Raw genomic sequence first — 17920 nt, forward strand, 5'->3', positions numbered from 1 at the left:
AAGGGATGGGGGACAGTAAAGTGCTGTTTGTGGAAACATACAAGTGTGAGGTGGGGAAACAGTAGGGCAGCTAGGTGCAGTCGGGTGGTTAAACAGAGTGTGAGGGGGGGTGTCAGAAAAGCAGAGAGTTATAAAGACTGTGGGTGCATAGGTGGAATAGAAGGCTGTATGTTACTGGAGTGGGAACAGGAGAGGGGATAGGTCAGTGAAGGACAGGGACCACAACAGGTTGAGGCCAGGAGGGTTACAGGAACATAGGATATGTTCTAGGGAGTGTTCTCACCTGCGCAATTAAGAAAAGTTGGTGTTGGAAGGAAGAATCCAGATGCCACGAAGAATCCATATGGCAGAGGCTGTCAAACAGTCAAGGAAATGAATGTCGTGTTGGCAGTGTGCTCAGCAACGCAATGGCCACAGTTTTGTTGGTGGTCATTCATGCGGACGGACAGCTTGTTGGTTGTCATGCCCATGCAGTACACAACACAATGGTTGTAGCTTAGTGTGTAGATCACATGACTGGTTTCACAGGTGACCATCTCTGATGGCATAGGTGATGCTTGTGATTGGACTGGAGTAGGTGGTGGTGGGAGGCTGTATGGAACAGGTCTTGCATTTAGGTATTACAGGTATATGAGCCATGAGGCGAGGGGTTTGGAGCAGGAATAGAGTAGGGATGGACGAGGATGTTGTAAGGCTTCTGTGGGCAGCAGAATATTGTGGTGTGTTTGTGTGTGTGTGTGTGTGTGTGTGTGGGGGGGGGGGGGGGGGGGTGGCTTAGAAAGGATAGTTGGTAGGACATTCCTCATTTTGGAGCATGATGAGAGGTAGTTGAGACTCGGATGGACAATGTGATTCAGTTGCTTTAGTCCTGTGTGGTAATGAGTCAACAGAGGAATGCTCCTCTGTAGCCGAATGCCGAGGCTGTGGGATATGGTGGGTGACTGGAGAGATAAGGCATGGGAGATCTGTTTCTGTATGAGGTTGGGAGACTTTACATAGCCTAGCCACCTGTGACCGTCACATCTGTAGGAATGAGCAGTCCCTCATGAAATATATGAAGGATCTCACTGAGTATTCAACCAGTCACCAAGCCTGCACAATATCCTGGTACATCCTTACTCAATACCTGCTCTCAACCCCTTGTCTCATTGCTCACATCCATGTAATATAACTATGTGCAAGACATGTTCCATACATCCTCCCACCACCACCACCACCACCACTACCACTTATTCCTGTCCAGTTACGAGCATCACCTATCTCAGGGCTACCAGTCGTGTGATCTACAAGCTAAGCTTCAATCACTGCACTGCATTCTACGTGGACATGACAACCAACAAGGTGTCTGTCCGCATGAATGGTCGCCAACGAGCTGTGGTCAAGAAACAGCTGAACCACCCAGTTGCTGTGCAGTCTTCTATTCCACCCATGCATTCACAGTCTTGTCACTTCTCTCTCGCCCCCCGTCACTCTCCATCTAACCTCCCAACTGAACCTAACTGCCCTTCTTCGCTGCTTTACCCTCTCCCCACCTCATGCCTGTATACTTCCACAAGCAGCACTTTACTGCCCCCCCCCCCCCCCCCCTGCACCCAGTTATCCTTACCCCTTCATGTCCCAGCTTCCTCCTTACCCCCCAACACCCAGATTGCATCTCCCATCATGCGCTGTTGCTTGCAGTCTGCCCTTGGCAGCCAGAGACAGTGGTTGTGTGTGTGAATTGTGTTTGCATGAATGTGTTGTGCATATGTTGTCTAATTCAGAAGAAGGCCATGTTGCCAAAAGCTTAGTGTGTAGTAGGTGCCTTTCTGTGAGTCAGCATCTCCATTATATGGTGAGTAGCAATGTATCCTTTTCATAATATCATCATTATTCCATCCTAGATTTTCTGTTGTTTAAATACAAAGTTCAGAATTGTGTGTATGTATATACTTTTGAGATTTTAGAGAGTGGAAATAAAATTGAATTTGTGATTCTGAGAGAATGATACTAGAGGAGAAATTAATAGAATTAAGTTTTTAAATCTGAATTTGATATTCATATCTCTGTAACTAATTTGGCTATGATAAGCTCGTTTATTGAGGAGTTTCTTAGTATTTTTCTAGGTGACAAAATTGTTTTGAAAATTTGTGGTAAGCAGCTTAGTTGAATCACTTTGCGTATTAAAAGTAGTGGAAAAATGATTTAGTTATATGCAAAGAGTAAGACTGCTTTCATATCAAATGTTTAATATAATTCTTTCTGCATTTAGGAAGAAGAAACCAAAGCGCAGAAGAGTAGTAGTAGCATCAACTGGCAGTTCAGGAAGTGATACTGATGATTTGAATAGTACACAGAAGGTTAGTATGTACCATTGCCTTAACAACAGGGAATCATTAAGATATTTTTGCATTTTCTTTAACTTTTAACATAAAAGTTTTCTAAGTATGGTACCGCATCATAATGTAAAAAAACTATACTGGAAAACCAGCATTTTGACTAGAACTACAGTGGTCTTCTTCTGGGTCATCTGGTTGAGTAGACCCAGAAGAAGGCCATGTACCCATGTTCAAAACGTTACTTCCTCCAGTATAGGTTTTTATATTATGATGCAGTACCATACTCAGCAAACATTCATGTCAACTGACTCTGGCTGTGAAATCCTGCACACTTCTTTTACTATGTTTCTAGCAAAGTCTTGAAACACTATGATAATAAAATGGAAATTTCAGGTAAGAACACAGGGTGATTTGTACACTAGAGGTGTGGAATATAGCGTATAAAATTTTGGTATTGGAACTAAATTACATCAATTTACCCGGTGGTAAAATTGATCTTCATACACAACCAAACCCATCTGAATGTGTTCTGTCAAATTGTAGGATACAGTCTGTAACTGCCATTAAATTTTGTAGAACTATAAATTGTGCTCAGTTTATTTTTGTGTGTGTTACTTCTTAATACAGCTGCCAAGAAAATCTGTTCTTACATCTTTGAGTACTGATATGACTGTTAAGATAGAACCAGGTACATCTACATCTTCATCATACTCTGCAAGCCACCTAATGGTGTGTGGCAGAGGGTACTTTCAGTACCACTATCTGATCCCTCCAACACTGTTACACTTGCAAATAGTGCGTGGGAAGAATGGTTGTTGGTAAGCCTCCATTCAGGCAAGTAATCATTCCAAAGGTGAACATTTGAGCTTCACCACAGCCTCAGCTTAACATAAAGTTTTGTCACCTACAGCAGAGTATTTATCATAAGAAAGGAAGAATAAAACTGTAGTGTGTAACACGAAGGAGAGGATTAATAAATAACTGGAAAACGTGCCTTACTGGTCCCAAGTTAAACATCATTTCATGTTGCCAACAATATAGCCACTAAACAGAAAAACTGGGATGCAAAGTACAAAAGTCTAGGTGTGTGTGTGTGTGTGTGTGTGTGTGTGTGTGTGTGGGTGGTGGTGGTGGTGGTAGTGGTAGTGGTGGTGGTGGTGGGAGGGGGGGGGGGGGGGGAGGGGGAGGAGGAGGAGACCCCACTCAGATTTGCTATTTGAGAGTTGTGGAATTTTGCAATGCACACATTTAGTCTAAATAGCAATTTGCAATATACAGAAATAAATAAACTGACATTGAGAAAGTATTTATTATTAAAGTGGTGATGAATATTGAGAGGTTATAAGCAATGGTAACTGAAATATGAAACAAGTAAGAACTAGGCTAGTGAAATGGTAAAATTAAGATTGGAAATTTGAAAGTGCAGGAGATGAAGAAACTTTGCAAATAATTTAAAAATGTATCTGTGAATAACTTTTTAAAATAGCTACTATCAAATTTCCTCTCAAAGTACCACATACTTTTAATGGTAGACCCTGGAACAACAGTAGATCATGTGCCACAACTAATAGTATTTTTACTCACATATTTTTATTTTATGGGATGAGATGGATGGCACTGCAGTTGGTTTAGGGACTGAGAGACCAGCATAAATGTCACTATCATCTGGAAAGTGCCACAACAACCCTCTTCCCTTCTTCTCTCTGCTGTTCCCCATTTCTGCATCTCTTCCCCCGATTGCTCTGTATTTCATTTCATTGTTCCACTCTCAGCACTTCTCTCTACCTCCCACTTCCCCATCCAGGCAGGTACTTCGTCCAACTTTTTCAGTTGAGTGCATGTCTTGTTTTTCAGTCGTGTGCATGTTTTTTCCACCTGTAACCATGATTGACTGGGTACTGTCTATGATGTATCATTTATTAGTTATTATTATGCAAGCTGATTTCGGAATATTGTATTGCACTTTATTGTGTTATATGTAACAGTTCCATTATTTTATTTCATTATGCTTTTTTCGCCCTGTGTCTGTGATTTTAGATAACATTGTTCTTTGTACAACTCATGTCCAGTTGCCTATTTTGGATTATATTTTTGAAGACAATCTTTTCCATTCATTGTAATTTTTTGGATTTTTTTAAAACGGATACAAGTAGACTTAATCTTTTTTGTATCTTACATCCTACATAAGTGAGGCTGGATTCTAGTCCATGATAACAGTATATTTGATGTGCACTTGATCCAGTGGACATTAACTAGCCTGGGGATATCATCCAATTTACTGAATTTAATAACATATTTCATGTGGTGGCGATACATATAGACTAGAGCGATAACACGTTGTTTCATTTAAGAGGAGTTATAACATGAAACACTTCTTTCATACACACATCGTGTACAGTCTGTATCACTTTGATTGTTTAAATAAGCTTCGTTTTTATCTTGTTTATAAAATTGTTGGGTTTTATGGAAATCTGTAATTTTTCTCACTGTACTGATTTTTCTTTTACTTTTCCTTGAAAACCTACAGTCGGAAGGGACACCAGGGAAAGGACGCAAAAATATCAGGCGTGTATTGAAGGATGAAAATGTAGCAGAAGCCACCAAACGGGCAGCACGGGAAGAAGAAGAGCGAAAAAAGAGAATAGCTGAGAAGCAGAAAATGGTATGTATTTTAACTAATCATTTCCAGTTTTATTGGGCTCATCATTATTACCTTCTACAGTTTCCAGCCCCTGGCTGTGTCTGTTTAGGACATAATGTTCCAGTCTTTTCCTCTCTTCATCACACATTTCTTCACTCCAGTGATCCATCTGTCTCTATTTTTGTCTAGGTTTCTTGCCGTTCGTTGTCATTTTGTGGACCTGTCTCGGTATCCTGCCAACTCTCATTCTTTTAATGTGCCCATACCATCTATTCTATTTTTAAAAGTGTATTTTTCATTCATTATTTGTTGGAAATGTACAATTTTCTGTTTAGCTTGACATTTCACCTCAGACAGCATTGTTGCTTAGTTGTGAAATAGGGGACAAAAATGAATCATATTCTGGGTTATGATGTGATAGCTTGTTTTTTTTTTCTACTGTGTTATTTTATTAACTGTGCTTTTGAAATACATACGTGTTATGTCCACAGTCAGTCCTTTTTCAGAACTTAAACAAGCCTTAAGCTGACACACATCATATGTAGAGTTCCTTCATTTTGACAACGAGCCAAATATAGTTGATAGACTGAGGTAATAAGCTAGACCATGTAAGCAGTGTAAAGCAGAAAGCCACATGCACTGGCACGTACACAATGTGATCAAAAGTATCCGGACACCTGGCTGAAAATAACTTAAAAGATCGTGGCACCCTACATCGGTAATGCTGGAATTCAATATGGTGTTGGCCCACCCTTAACCTTGATGACAGCTTCCACTCTCGCAGGCATATGTTCAGTCAGGTGCTGGAAGGTTTTTTGGGGAATGGCAGCCAGTTCTTCATGGAGTGCTACACTAGGGAGAGGTATTGATGTCGGTCGGTGAGGCCTGGCATGAAGTCAGCACTCCAAAACATCCCAAAGGTGTTCTATAGGATTCAGGTCATGACTCCGTGCAGGTCAGGCCATTACAGGGATGTTGCTGTCATGTAACCACGCTGCCACAGGGCATGCATTATGAACAGGTGCTCGATCGTGTTGAAAGATGCAATAGCCATCCCTGAATTGCTCTTCAACAGTGGGAAGCAAGAAGGTGCTTGAAACATCAATGTTGGCCTGTGCTGTGATAGTGCCACACTGAACAACAAGGGGTGCAAGCCCTCTCCATGAAAAACATGACCACTCCATAACACAACCGCCTCTGAATTTTACTATTGGCACTACACACGCCGGCAGATGACGTTCACTGGGCATTCTTCATTCCCACATCCTGCCATCGGATTGCCACATTGTGTACTGTGATTCGTCACTCCACACAATGTTGTTCCACTGTTCAGTCGTCCAATGTTTACACTCCTTACACCAAGCGAGGTGTCGTTTGGCACTTACCAATGTGATGTGTGGCTTATGAGCAGCCGCTTGACCATGAAATCCGAGTTTTCTCACCTCCCGCCTAACTGTCGTAGTACTTGCAGTGGATCCTGATGCAGTTTGGAATTTCTGTGTGATGGTCTGATTATGACCCCCTTCAACTCCTGGTGGTCTCTGTCAGTCAGCAGATGAGGTCAGCCTGTACACTTTTGTGCTGTATGTGTCTATACATGTTTCCACTTCAGTATCACATCAGAAACAGTGGACCTAGAGATGTTTAGGAGTGTGGAAATCTCGCATACAAACTTACTACACAAGTGACAGCCAATCACCTGATCATGTTCGAAGTCCGTGAGTTCCGCGGAGCACCCTATTCTGCTCTCTCATGATGTCTAATGACTACTGAGACTGCTGATGTGAAGTACCTGGCAATAGGTGGCAGCATGATGCATCTAATATAAAAAAACTTATGTTTTTGGGGTTGTCCGGATACTTTTGATCACATAGTGTATGAATAAACACGATAATGATTGATAAGATGTCATATTAGGAAACTTACGTATCCTTGCATGTGGTGCTATAAACAAGGAAAACAATCTATGATCGCAAGAAAATCATTTTTTTAAGTGCATTGTTCCTAGTTGGGGTACTCAAACAAGGATATAGAGGAATATGCAGATTATAACAGGTTCCATAAAGGTTTATGCTTATTCTTTTTGCTACCCCTTAGGAAGAGACACTGGTGAATACATATTTTCACAGTAGAAGAAATTAATTTTCTGTCTTTTACTCCTACATTATTGGTGACCACACATGATGACATCAGTATGTAACTGGAGCAGTGTGCAAAACAGTTATAATGTTTTTAAAATTTGTTGCGAATTTTGACGTGTGGCTGGCTGGGTTGGGACATGATGCCATTGCCCAGGTAACACCAATGGTGAGCCGGCTTTCCCTACCACACTGCCAGTGGTTGGGCTGGTAAAGTGCCCCTGTTGCCAAACCATGAGTAAACAGTACCACGTGGTGTCACATCATAGATCATCAACTTTTGTCACCTCTCGTAGTAAAGTTGTATTTTCTGGCGTTGAAGTGTTCTGTGGTCCTCAGGTATTGTGAACAAGTGTTTTGTACTGGCGTTGCCCTAATGACAACAGTGCAGTACATCTGAATACGAGATTTGCAATAAAAGTGTCGTCCAAGAATACGTCCACCGGCTGGGAAGATAATGTTCTGCTGTGAAACATTCCTCTGAATTTGACAATAGTAATGGACAAAACACCATATCACTCTGTTGTTATGCATAAAGCTCCAACAATGCAGTGGACGGAAGTGGATATTTTGCTCAGGGCACAAAGAAATGTTCCATGAGATAAAGTTTAACCTAGTATGTATAAAGATGAAGTTAATGGAACTTTTAGTATTGTACAAGCCAAAACATCACTTGAACTGGCAAACGGTAAAGGACATAGTTTAATTAGTCTTCATCTGTATCATGCTCATTCAAATCCTACAGAGTATATGGACCTAGGTGAAAAGTAATGTGTCAATAAACAGCAAGAAGTTTATGCTCACTGAAATTGAAATGCTGATAAAAGGAGCTATTGTAAATGTTGCATGGTGGGCTGGTCTTGAGTTGTCAGTCATAATACCAAGAAGGTAGTTGAGGAGACATTGATTCATGAAGGACTGTGAAAAGTTTTGAGGAATATGTAACTTCTCATGTTAAAACACAGCAGAGTTTAGAAATATTCATCTCACTAACATTGTAACACAGTTAAAATTGTGACATGATCCTGAAATAGTGTATTATTAAACTAACAACTGAGTGTAAGTCAGTTCAGTATTTTATGAAACAGCAAATTCTCGGTATAAAAGTAAATGTGTAACTTCTTTACTATTGTTACAAAACACCCAGTAGTTCTCGTTTCACCATGGCCCTCAATAATTACATTATTTATTTGAAAATCTCTGTAGTCATTTGAATATTGCTGTAGATATGGAAATTCTGCATATTAATCATGTGGCAAAACAGCCTTGTAATCGTTATCATTTGCCATAATCTTGTTTCGACATCTCAAAACGTTTATGAGATGCGAGGAATTTATAAATATTTCATTCTAGTTTTTTCGCTGATGCACGAGTCTGTGCCAGAGTGCTCTAAGTACAGTGCATTTTCTCAAGATTGGAAACAGCGATACCCTGGCAAGTTTAAAGAGTAATTCAATATATTATCTACATTTAATACACACAACATGTAACCTAACATGGATCAAACACAAATTCGTGGCGAGACCTATTTTTCACCTCAAACTAAGAATGTCTTGTACTAATTTACCTACTAACAAAATATTGCAATAGCTATCACCGTTAATGAAATTATAGGTGGTTCGTCATGAAGCTGGTGACTTAAACTACAGGATGTGAGAGAATGAGACTTTTTTTATTACTGAATAGTTTCTTTAAAATCGTTTGAGAAAGATCGCAGATCAGCCAGCTCCCTGTTCATGCAGTCAAGCGACCCTGCCACGGTCCACGTGTGGTCGACTGCTGATGCGCGCTATACATGCTGGCAACTACGCTTACCTCCACTCGCTCTGTGCTGAACTGTCAAAAGTCGCAGCATATTTTAACCGCACTATTGTTCCATATAGACTTGAAAAACGCAAAATTGAGGAAAATGCAAAATCAAGGAAAATGTTAAAACCCCCAAAATATGAGCAAAAATATATCTACTTCCCATATATGATTAAAAATCTCAATCCTCTCCAATACTTTGTGTAAAATCTGTCTGAAGGAAATTAAGTGTACAGTACAATGTTTGTACAACAATTTGTGGTAATGATTTCATCAGTTCTTAAGAAATCACAGGTGTGTAACAGCAAGTAAAAACTCGTAAAAAAATTGAAATTGGTATCTGGACACAAGGTAATTGAGCTGTTTTCTGAGATGGTTTGAGCACAAATTATAAGCCAAAACATGTGTTTTTGAGAGAGCTTTCCTTTGTGCTCTCCCAATAAAAAGCAAAAATGGATTATATGTTGAATTAAACCAAAAATATCACACCAGCTAAGTGGTTAAACCATAAGCGGAAATGCAGATATCTGCTTAATGACAAAGTTTGTCACCATTGCTGTTATTGTTTAATCATTTTCTTGCAAACCGCACTTCATATGCTCACCACTGTTAAAATGTTATTTTAAGCTTGATGAGAGAAACAAAGACATGAAAAAATGAGTTTTCATCCCCAATTGACATTACAAGCTTATTAGGAGTCAGCTCAGTGCATTTCGGTAAACTGTGTAAAATTTAAATTTGAAAGAAAACTCAAGTGCTACAGATTTGCTTTGAGCCCTCTATAACTGCTGCCAGTTTTTACGATCTATAATGTGTGGTGGGTGTGGGGGCAAAGTATATACATGAGTACTGTATGTAGTTGTTGCAACTGTGTCATGCCAGATTTGAACACAAAAGTCTTTACAACGTGCTATCACAAAATCCTTGTTCTATTTCCGAATGACATCTATGTTATAGCACATCATCTACACGAAAAGAATATTTTCAGTACTTCACAAAATGCTTTCTCCCCTACATGCCCTCTGGTTGTGGAAGGACCATCCCCCTCACCACACATCCAGGAAGCGAGCTCATTTTATGTGTGTTAGTGTGGTGTGCTGGCTGCACCGCCTATTGGTTGACTTAACGAGTCACCAACCAATAGGAATTCATTAGCCAGAAATGGGCAATGTTTCCTTGATTATGACTGATCATATTGTTCAAGACTCGGTGTTTGAATTTGAAAGATGTGCTGTTGATATTGTTGATGAATACAGTACATCGGAAATACATACAGAAAGATGAGACTGAGCTAAAAGTGGCACAAGAGAAGGTGGTGCCTAGGCCCCCTCACCATATAATGGCTTGGTCCGAAACACTTTGCGTCATCTGTCTTGTTTTTCTATTAATGCTGCAATCTAGCAGCAATCGTATCATAATAGCGCTGTCACGCAAAATGTTGCAAGTGGTGTTGACAACAGCACTTGTGGATTACATTAGCATTTCCTCTCTCACGTCTCCCATCTCCACAACGGCCTAAAATATTAACTCAGCCGTCACCCATTTTGCGAACAAGTTAAACCTTACTAGGAAGAAGTGTAAAGTCAGGGAATTTTTAACATTGATCTTATGGGTTTTTTACAGGGGCTATGAATTTATGGTGTAGAATCACAAAAAATTTAAAATCGGAGAACGTGATATCGAAGTTCCACTATATTGTATTTAGTACTTGGCTGTGAGAAGACTCCTCCAATGTTGACTCAAGTGATATCCCTCTTATCCTGGGGGTTGAGTGACCTGCCTCTTCTTTTTAACATTTTCCAACCTATTTCTCTCTCCTGCCCAAGGAGGGACTGAATAGTTCTGAAAGTTAAGATATTGTCTACCTGCAGTACTAAATATTTTGCCCCCTGAAGGTAAGTATTTGCCAGCAGTACTGTCTCATGATTTTACAGCTTTTTCAAATGCATTCTGCTTTACATTCAGTAAGTAATACATATAATTTTTTTTTTAAATTGCAGTACAATGAACTTTTCAAGACTGACCAAGGAAACGTAGAGAAACTGGATAAGCTTGTGTTGGATTTTGATCAAGAAACAAAAGAAGAAGTGGTAACAGTACACAAGGATATTGTGACAAAATTAAAACCCCATCAGGTAATATTATTTTGTTAAGATTTTTAGTGGTACGTAATACATAATGCTGCAGTGTTATAGTTTACATTCTGCTGTCCTAGACCATTTCAGGCAGTGTTCGAGGGAAAGTCAGAAAGTAAAGCAAATTTTTAAAAAAGAAACTTGTTGTTGGGAAACATTTCAGTACGTAATGTCATTCAACCTGTGTGCACTTTGTCTATCACTTGATAAGCTGCTTAGCTCTGCCATGGAAGAAGCTTTGTGACATTGTGCACATCCACTCTAGCACTGCCTCAGCAGTCTTGTCATCCAACAAAAACTAGGATGTTTGCACGTGCTCCTTTATCTAGACGAAAAGATGAAAATCACTTTCAGCCAGGTCAAGGCTATATGGTGGGTGCTCCAGAAGCTCAGAATAAAGATTCTCCCCCCCCCCCCCCCATATCTCCATGGAAGAGAGACATTTTTCTGCAGTAAAATCACACCTTTTTAATGCTTGCTTCTCCATTTTGAATTTGGGTTTCGCATGTGTCAGTAGGACATCTTTAGGAGTGTAATGAATCTGCTGTGTACATTTTCTGTGCCCAAACACTGTCACATCAACTTTCCTACAGAACATATCATCTTGATTCAATTTATATATTAGTACAGATCGTGTACCTAAAGGTTTATCAATTGGTATAGATGCACTGACAGAGTTAGGATATGACTACACAGTGTTCAAGAACATTAAAGTCTTGTAGGTGGAGATATGTCAAGGTGAAATTTTTTGCATTGTGATTATACCAGCAGTGTTTTCCAGCAATGGTAAGCCAATTCTGACCTTCATGTATGCCATACAAAGTCTAACTTAAATCCATGATGAACAGCAGGTTCACAAAATATTTGCTTATACATAGCTGTTGACTTAGCAATGTTATAGCCAGTTTCAACACCATATCTCTAAGATGACAGAAATGAAGCAGAAAGGGTGAATTTATACAGATGAAACTGTCTGGGGACTAAAACTTTATTCTGGCTAGGAAGAATATTACCTTAACCCTAAAGAAATGAGGCTTCTATGAAGGAATTATTTCTCATTAAATATTAGCATGGTTGTTTTTCATCATTGAGTCATTTCCTTACATTGTGATAATTTCAGCAAAATTGATCAACTTGTTGGCTGTGGAATAACACGTTCTTGCGTTCCACTGTAAGTCAAAACAGGTTGAGCTCTGGGACAGCCTCATGAAAAATGATGTATCAATATTTTGAGCTGTATAAAGAACTTGTATGGACCCAGATGGACCCTATTTTGAAGGCAATCACTAGTAAGCGAATATTCTTGCACTTTGCAGCATGAGACTTATTTTGTTTGTATCAACTCTGACACATGACTATGTCCTGTCCAGTCTCAAGAACAAATTTGCAATAAACTACTTGTCCACTGCTACAGTGTTTATTGATTTTGATGAGACATTTGGACACAGCTTTTTAAAAAAGTCGTTACACTAGTATACCACAACAGATAGTTAAATCAATGGAAGGAGTAAAGGTACACACACATCATATAGTAGAAGAATTAGCAGTTGCAAGGCCATAACAAGATAGAAATCAGTGCATAGACTTTATTGGCCAAATGCAGTGTGAATTAATCCTTTTGCTTGTTAGGCTGCTACTTTATGAAACGCTGAAATAACTATAAAGCTGATGTTTCCTCTTTAGGGTGACTATATGGCCGGGTCTCGAGATGGACTTACGTATCGATACTGTCATATTTTGGTTAACAGATAGCATTCAACATCATATTTTGGTATGCCATTGGGCAGTACGAAGACAAGGTGCCCGTGGAGAGGTGGCTATACAGTAGGCTATTGCCTGTGTTACTCTAACAGATGATTGGTCAGCAACAACATTGGCAGCTTGTGTCCAGTTGTTGCACTTCCCTGCAGCGGGACATAGATGTCATGTTGGAGTTCTCTTGTTGCTGCTTGTTTGCCCTGATGAACTTGGGGGTCTTGTGGAACTGCAGGCCGGCATGTTACTGTTTTGTCAAGTTGATTCAAAGGTTCACTGCAAATACCCAAACAACCATTTATTTATGTCTCGGTAAGATATAAGATTCTCTTAGAGTTATAATCCTGTTGCTGACAGATTGTGATATGTTTTTACTTACAATTAGTGTAGTATGAACATCCCAAACATTTTTCGATTATCTCTGAAAAGATCCCAGCAACACTCATGTGTTGATTGTGCCTCATAAGATTCTGGATGCCAACAATGTAGTCAGAAGTTACTCACTATATGAGACAACTTTGTGAGCTTTGGTTTTTACATTATCTTTCACTTTGGAGAATGTTTTGGCACATCCATTCATTTGGGTCTTTAACACATCAGTAGGTACACTAGATCCACTGTGCATCTCTGTAGAAGGTGTATTAATGGTTTTGGTTGAAGGTAGGGCACAAAGGTAATCTTTATGTGGGTATTCAATGCTCAAAGGATCATATGTTGTGAGAAAGTGCAGTGGCATATCTCAGTTGTAAGTATTTAAAGCTAAAAAGAGATATTCGATGGTTATTGGGGACAAAGGACTTACAGTGGTTAATTTCACTCTGTAAGGGTAGAAACTTGAATGAAATTAATGCAAGATAAGCTGTGATGAATTAAATTGTGAGTATTATTGACTGTGGATTGGGTAAAATCGATTATGACAGACCACTGTTCACGCATCTACTGTGACTTTTACATTAGGTTATTAACCTATAGATGACAAAAAAATGGGATAAGGCAGTTGAAATGCAGTGTGTGAGAACAGCTTCCGCATAATGGACATGGGCTAAGATTAGTTCATTTACAAGGTGTCTTGAAGATTTATTTGAATAAAAGCTTAAAAGATCATATCTGTAGGTAACTGTCACTAATAATTGTTATTAAAAGATCACTAGTGGCTTCATGGACTTCATTATATTTTTTATGTTTGTACTGATAATTTTTATAGATACTGGGATAATTTAATTGGCATTGTAATATTTGTGTGTTCCATATAAAAAAAACCATGATGCACAATTGAAGATCATTGCAATTAACATCAGCATGGTACACATCTGAGTGAATCAGATATATCTCTGACAGTTGTGCATTGCCTCGCATAATATATGATTGAAACAAGATCATGTCTTTAGTTGTTTCATCTCTGTGATTTTATCATAAAAGGGGCAATATGTATTCACATGTTGGACAACTTCGTCACTTGGGATTCTGGATTCCTAATCAATGCAGCACTATCTTGTGCTTTCTACCATCAGATCACAACAAGCAAACGCAGATTTCTGACAGCATGTCTATTGCAATATAGGGAAATACATGACAGCCAATTTTGGCATCTCTGTCAACAGCACTAGTGTTGCTGCTGATAGGATGTAATTTAGGCGGGAGTTATCAACACATTATTTTCTCTAAGGTGGTAGCAACACTATTGTGATTGTATACCTTAAATTTGACCTCCGTAAGAATACCCCTGCAGTCTAGACAATGGCTGTTGCTACTTGCTGGCAGTCCCCAGCAGCAATTCTAGGAAGTTGTCAGGCAGCTGTCTCAATGAAATCTTGCAGGATTTACACAAGGTGTTCAGACAGCAGGCCTAATAACTGTGTATTCAACTTTATAAATGTGATTAAAGGCTGTTGTGGGCAGTGGATATTACTTTGAAGGCAAATAAATTTATTTTGTATCTATATTTGTTTTATGAGACCATTTATCGTGGTTATTACGTGAAACTTACTGTGTCCTTATTGTACCTTTTGTTTGGCTGAAGTTATGGAAACTCTTTGTCCTGTCACATTTTCATGTCTTATCAGTTTCCTCAAAAGCTTAACAGTTGGACCGACAGAGATAAATATGATGCAATATAAAGACAAATGTTCTTGGTGTGGTGATCATCTTTATTTTACACTTTATAATGTAATAACCCTTTTCTCTCATTAATATATTATGCACACTACATCATTATTTGTGTCAGACTTTTAACTGTTCACTTTATAATTCGATATAGGTCAAAGGTGTGAAGTTCATGTGGGATACCTGCTTCGAGTCAGTCGAGCAAATAAAAGAGAGTAAAGGAACTGGTTGCATCTTGGCTCATTGCATGGGACTTGGAAAGAGTTTACAGGTAACCGTACAGCTTTTTTTGCCCCCCTCTCCTGCTGAAAAATATTTTGTTACTTTACTGTCACGAGATGTTAAGTGTCTGATATCTTCCTGCCCACTCCCACCTATCTTCAGTTACAGTTAGAATTGTATTTAGTAATAGTTCATAGATAAAGATCCACTTGGCCGTTATTGTACTTTGTGTGATACTACTTGACAGCAGATATGAATAAAAGTAGAGCTTGTGACAATTTGATGGAATTGTGTGGTAATTCGACAGAATTGTGAATGTCACAGTTACAAGAAAGACATGCTAAATGTAAGATAAACAGAACAGGAGAAGAAAGATAAACATGTGTCACAGCCACCAAAGTACTTTAAAATACATGTAGCACTTCGTATAAATCTTCATTAAAGGAAAAACCATTGTGACTGCAAAATTATGTAGCAGTTTCAAGTTGTGTGGCAGTTCACCTTTTGTCACTTGTTTTCTTGTATTCATTTTCTTCCTATTTTTCTGAAACACTCTGCTTAACCCGTTAAGTGGGTAGCTTGCATGCGTGCGCCTCTTCCGCAGTGGGTAATATGCACCAGCACGCCCATGCACGGTAGTGCTGCCTACTGTTCTCGTGCATAAAAGTTTTCCTTCAGGTTTTCGCTGTTGAATTTAAATTGATGTTCGGTGGAAAGGAACAAAATATGTTGGAGAAGTTAACAAAACTGTATTTTCACAATACCACAAGTTGTTTTCAGTGTGAAACATTTTAAAAGAAGGTGCTGCACACAAGGAAACTCCGCATTCCGCACACCAGTATGAAGTCTCTTTGCGAAGGCCTTTTCTCGTGCACACCACACACCTCCTTGTTAGTCTTTTCTTTGTTGTGGGCGGCAGAAGGTCTAGAAAATGCCGGGGTGTAAGGCGTGTTGCTTTCGGTGTTCTAGGTGGACGTCCTACTGATGTCCCTTTTTGTGGTGAATATATGGTCAACTGTTCGCCAAGACTAATCATGAAGCACATTCTACTTTGTTCGCCACTATACTTCTTGTACAGTTCGTATGCATTGAAGCATGCAATGTCCAATAAGTGGCGGAAAAGCTTCTGATAGTATTTTTTCAGCCTGCTCCTGGCCGTCTGGTAGCTTTTAACTGAGAATCGCACCTATCCACACACCCCATATTCTTCAACATGTGGCTTTTGTACTATTCCCTTCTTTGCGTTTACATTTAAAAATGTATCATCATAAGGTGCTGACCATAACAACATCTCTTTTGTCTTTCCATTTCAGTACCATCTTTTTGCTTCTGTGCCCTGTTATGTACTCCCCTTTCTTCAGTTTTTCCTTTTTTACGAAGTCAGGGAACCCCTTCCTGTCTTGCCGTATTGTGCCGACATCATCAGTGTTATTGCTGGTTAGTTTGCCCACCAAATCTGGACTGGTGTACCGGTTGTCAAGATAAATGCAGTTTCCTTTCCCAAGTAGATCGTGTGCAAGCTCCAAAACAATTCGAGAGGTTATTTTTTCATCTGGATATTGGCTACCATTGTAATTCTGTCAGAGACAGCAAAGGACCAGGAAGAACAATTGAACGGAATGGACAGTGTCTTGAGAGGAGGATATAAGATGAACATCCACAAAAGTAAAACGGATAATGGAATGTAGTCGAATTAAGTCGGGTGATGCTGAGGGAATTAGATTAGGAAATGAGACGCTTGAAGTAGTAAATGAGTTTTGCTATTTGGGGAGCAAAATAACTGATGGTGGTGGAAGTAGAGAGGATATAAAACGCAGACTGGCAGTGGCAAGGAAAGTGTTTCTGAATAAGAGAAATTTGTTAACATCGAGTATAGATTTCAGTGTCCGGAAGTCGTTTCTGAAAGTATTTGTATGAATTGCATGGAAGTGAAACGTGGACGATAAATGGATTAGACAAGAAGAGAATAGAAGCTTTCGAAATGTGGTGCTACAGAAGAATGCTGAAGATTAGATGGGTAGATCACATAACTAATGAGGAGGTATTGAATTGACTAGAAGAAGGGATTGGTTGGTAGGGCATATTCTGAGGCATCAAGGGATCACCAATTTGGTATTGGAGGGTAAAAATCGTAGAGGGAGAGCAAGAGATGAATACACTAAACAGATTCAGAAGGATGTAGGTTGCAGTAGGTACTGGGAGATGATGAAGCTTGCACAGGATAGAGTAGCATGGAGAGCTGCATCAAACCAGTCTCTGGACTGAAGACCACAACAACAACACTGGCTACCATAATTAGTGTCCTTGCCAGTATAAACAATAAAGTCTCATACATACCCGGAGTGCCTAGTGGGTCATGCGAGGTATTGTCAGCAAAGTGGAGGAATTTCAGTTAAAGATGAAACCTCTTATCACTCATCAGTTTCCTGAAGAAATATGTTTCATCTGATTCGCTCTTTGAAAAGTACATCTTGTGTTCTGGTTTGTAAAGAATTCCTTGAAGTATAAGCATTCCAATAAGTGCTTTTACCTTGTCATGTGTAGTATCCTGCCAACTGCGAACCCTGGAGCATGGTGCTAAATTGGGATGAGAAGCTAGGAACTGTTCTGCATATAAGTTCGCCTGTTCAGCTATTATTGTGCACAAAGCATCATCCACAAAACACACAAAACAACTCATCACATCATATTGTTTTAGAGCCACAACTGTACCACTACTACCACCCTACAAATATTGATTACAAACTGAACTAGCACGCACAAATGCCTTAGGTACCACCTGCTGCAGTAGTGTTTCGTCAT

General features: G+C 39.4%; 1 protein-coding gene across 2 annotated transcripts in view; it reads left to right on the top strand.

Annotated features, from left to right (window-relative positions):
• Positions 1-17920, top strand: part of LOC126473359 (transcriptional regulator ATRX homolog) — a 479699-nt gene that overhangs the window by 231746 nt on the left and 230033 nt on the right. For both annotated transcript variants that reach the window (XM_050100365.1, XM_050100366.1), the window contains 4 exons: positions 2252-2339; positions 4846-4980; positions 10904-11038; positions 15051-15167. In XM_050100365.1, coding sequence (XP_049956322.1) covers positions 2252-2339; positions 4846-4980; positions 10904-11038; positions 15051-15167 — 475 coding nt within the window. The remainder of the gene's footprint in view (positions 1-2251; positions 2340-4845; positions 4981-10903; positions 11039-15050; positions 15168-17920) is intronic.

The sequence above is a fragment of the Schistocerca serialis genome, chromosome 4, assembly GCF_023864345.2.
Source record: "Schistocerca serialis cubense isolate TAMUIC-IGC-003099 chromosome 4, iqSchSeri2.2, whole genome shotgun sequence".
Lineage (NCBI taxonomy): Eukaryota > Metazoa > Arthropoda > Insecta > Orthoptera > Acrididae > Schistocerca > Schistocerca serialis.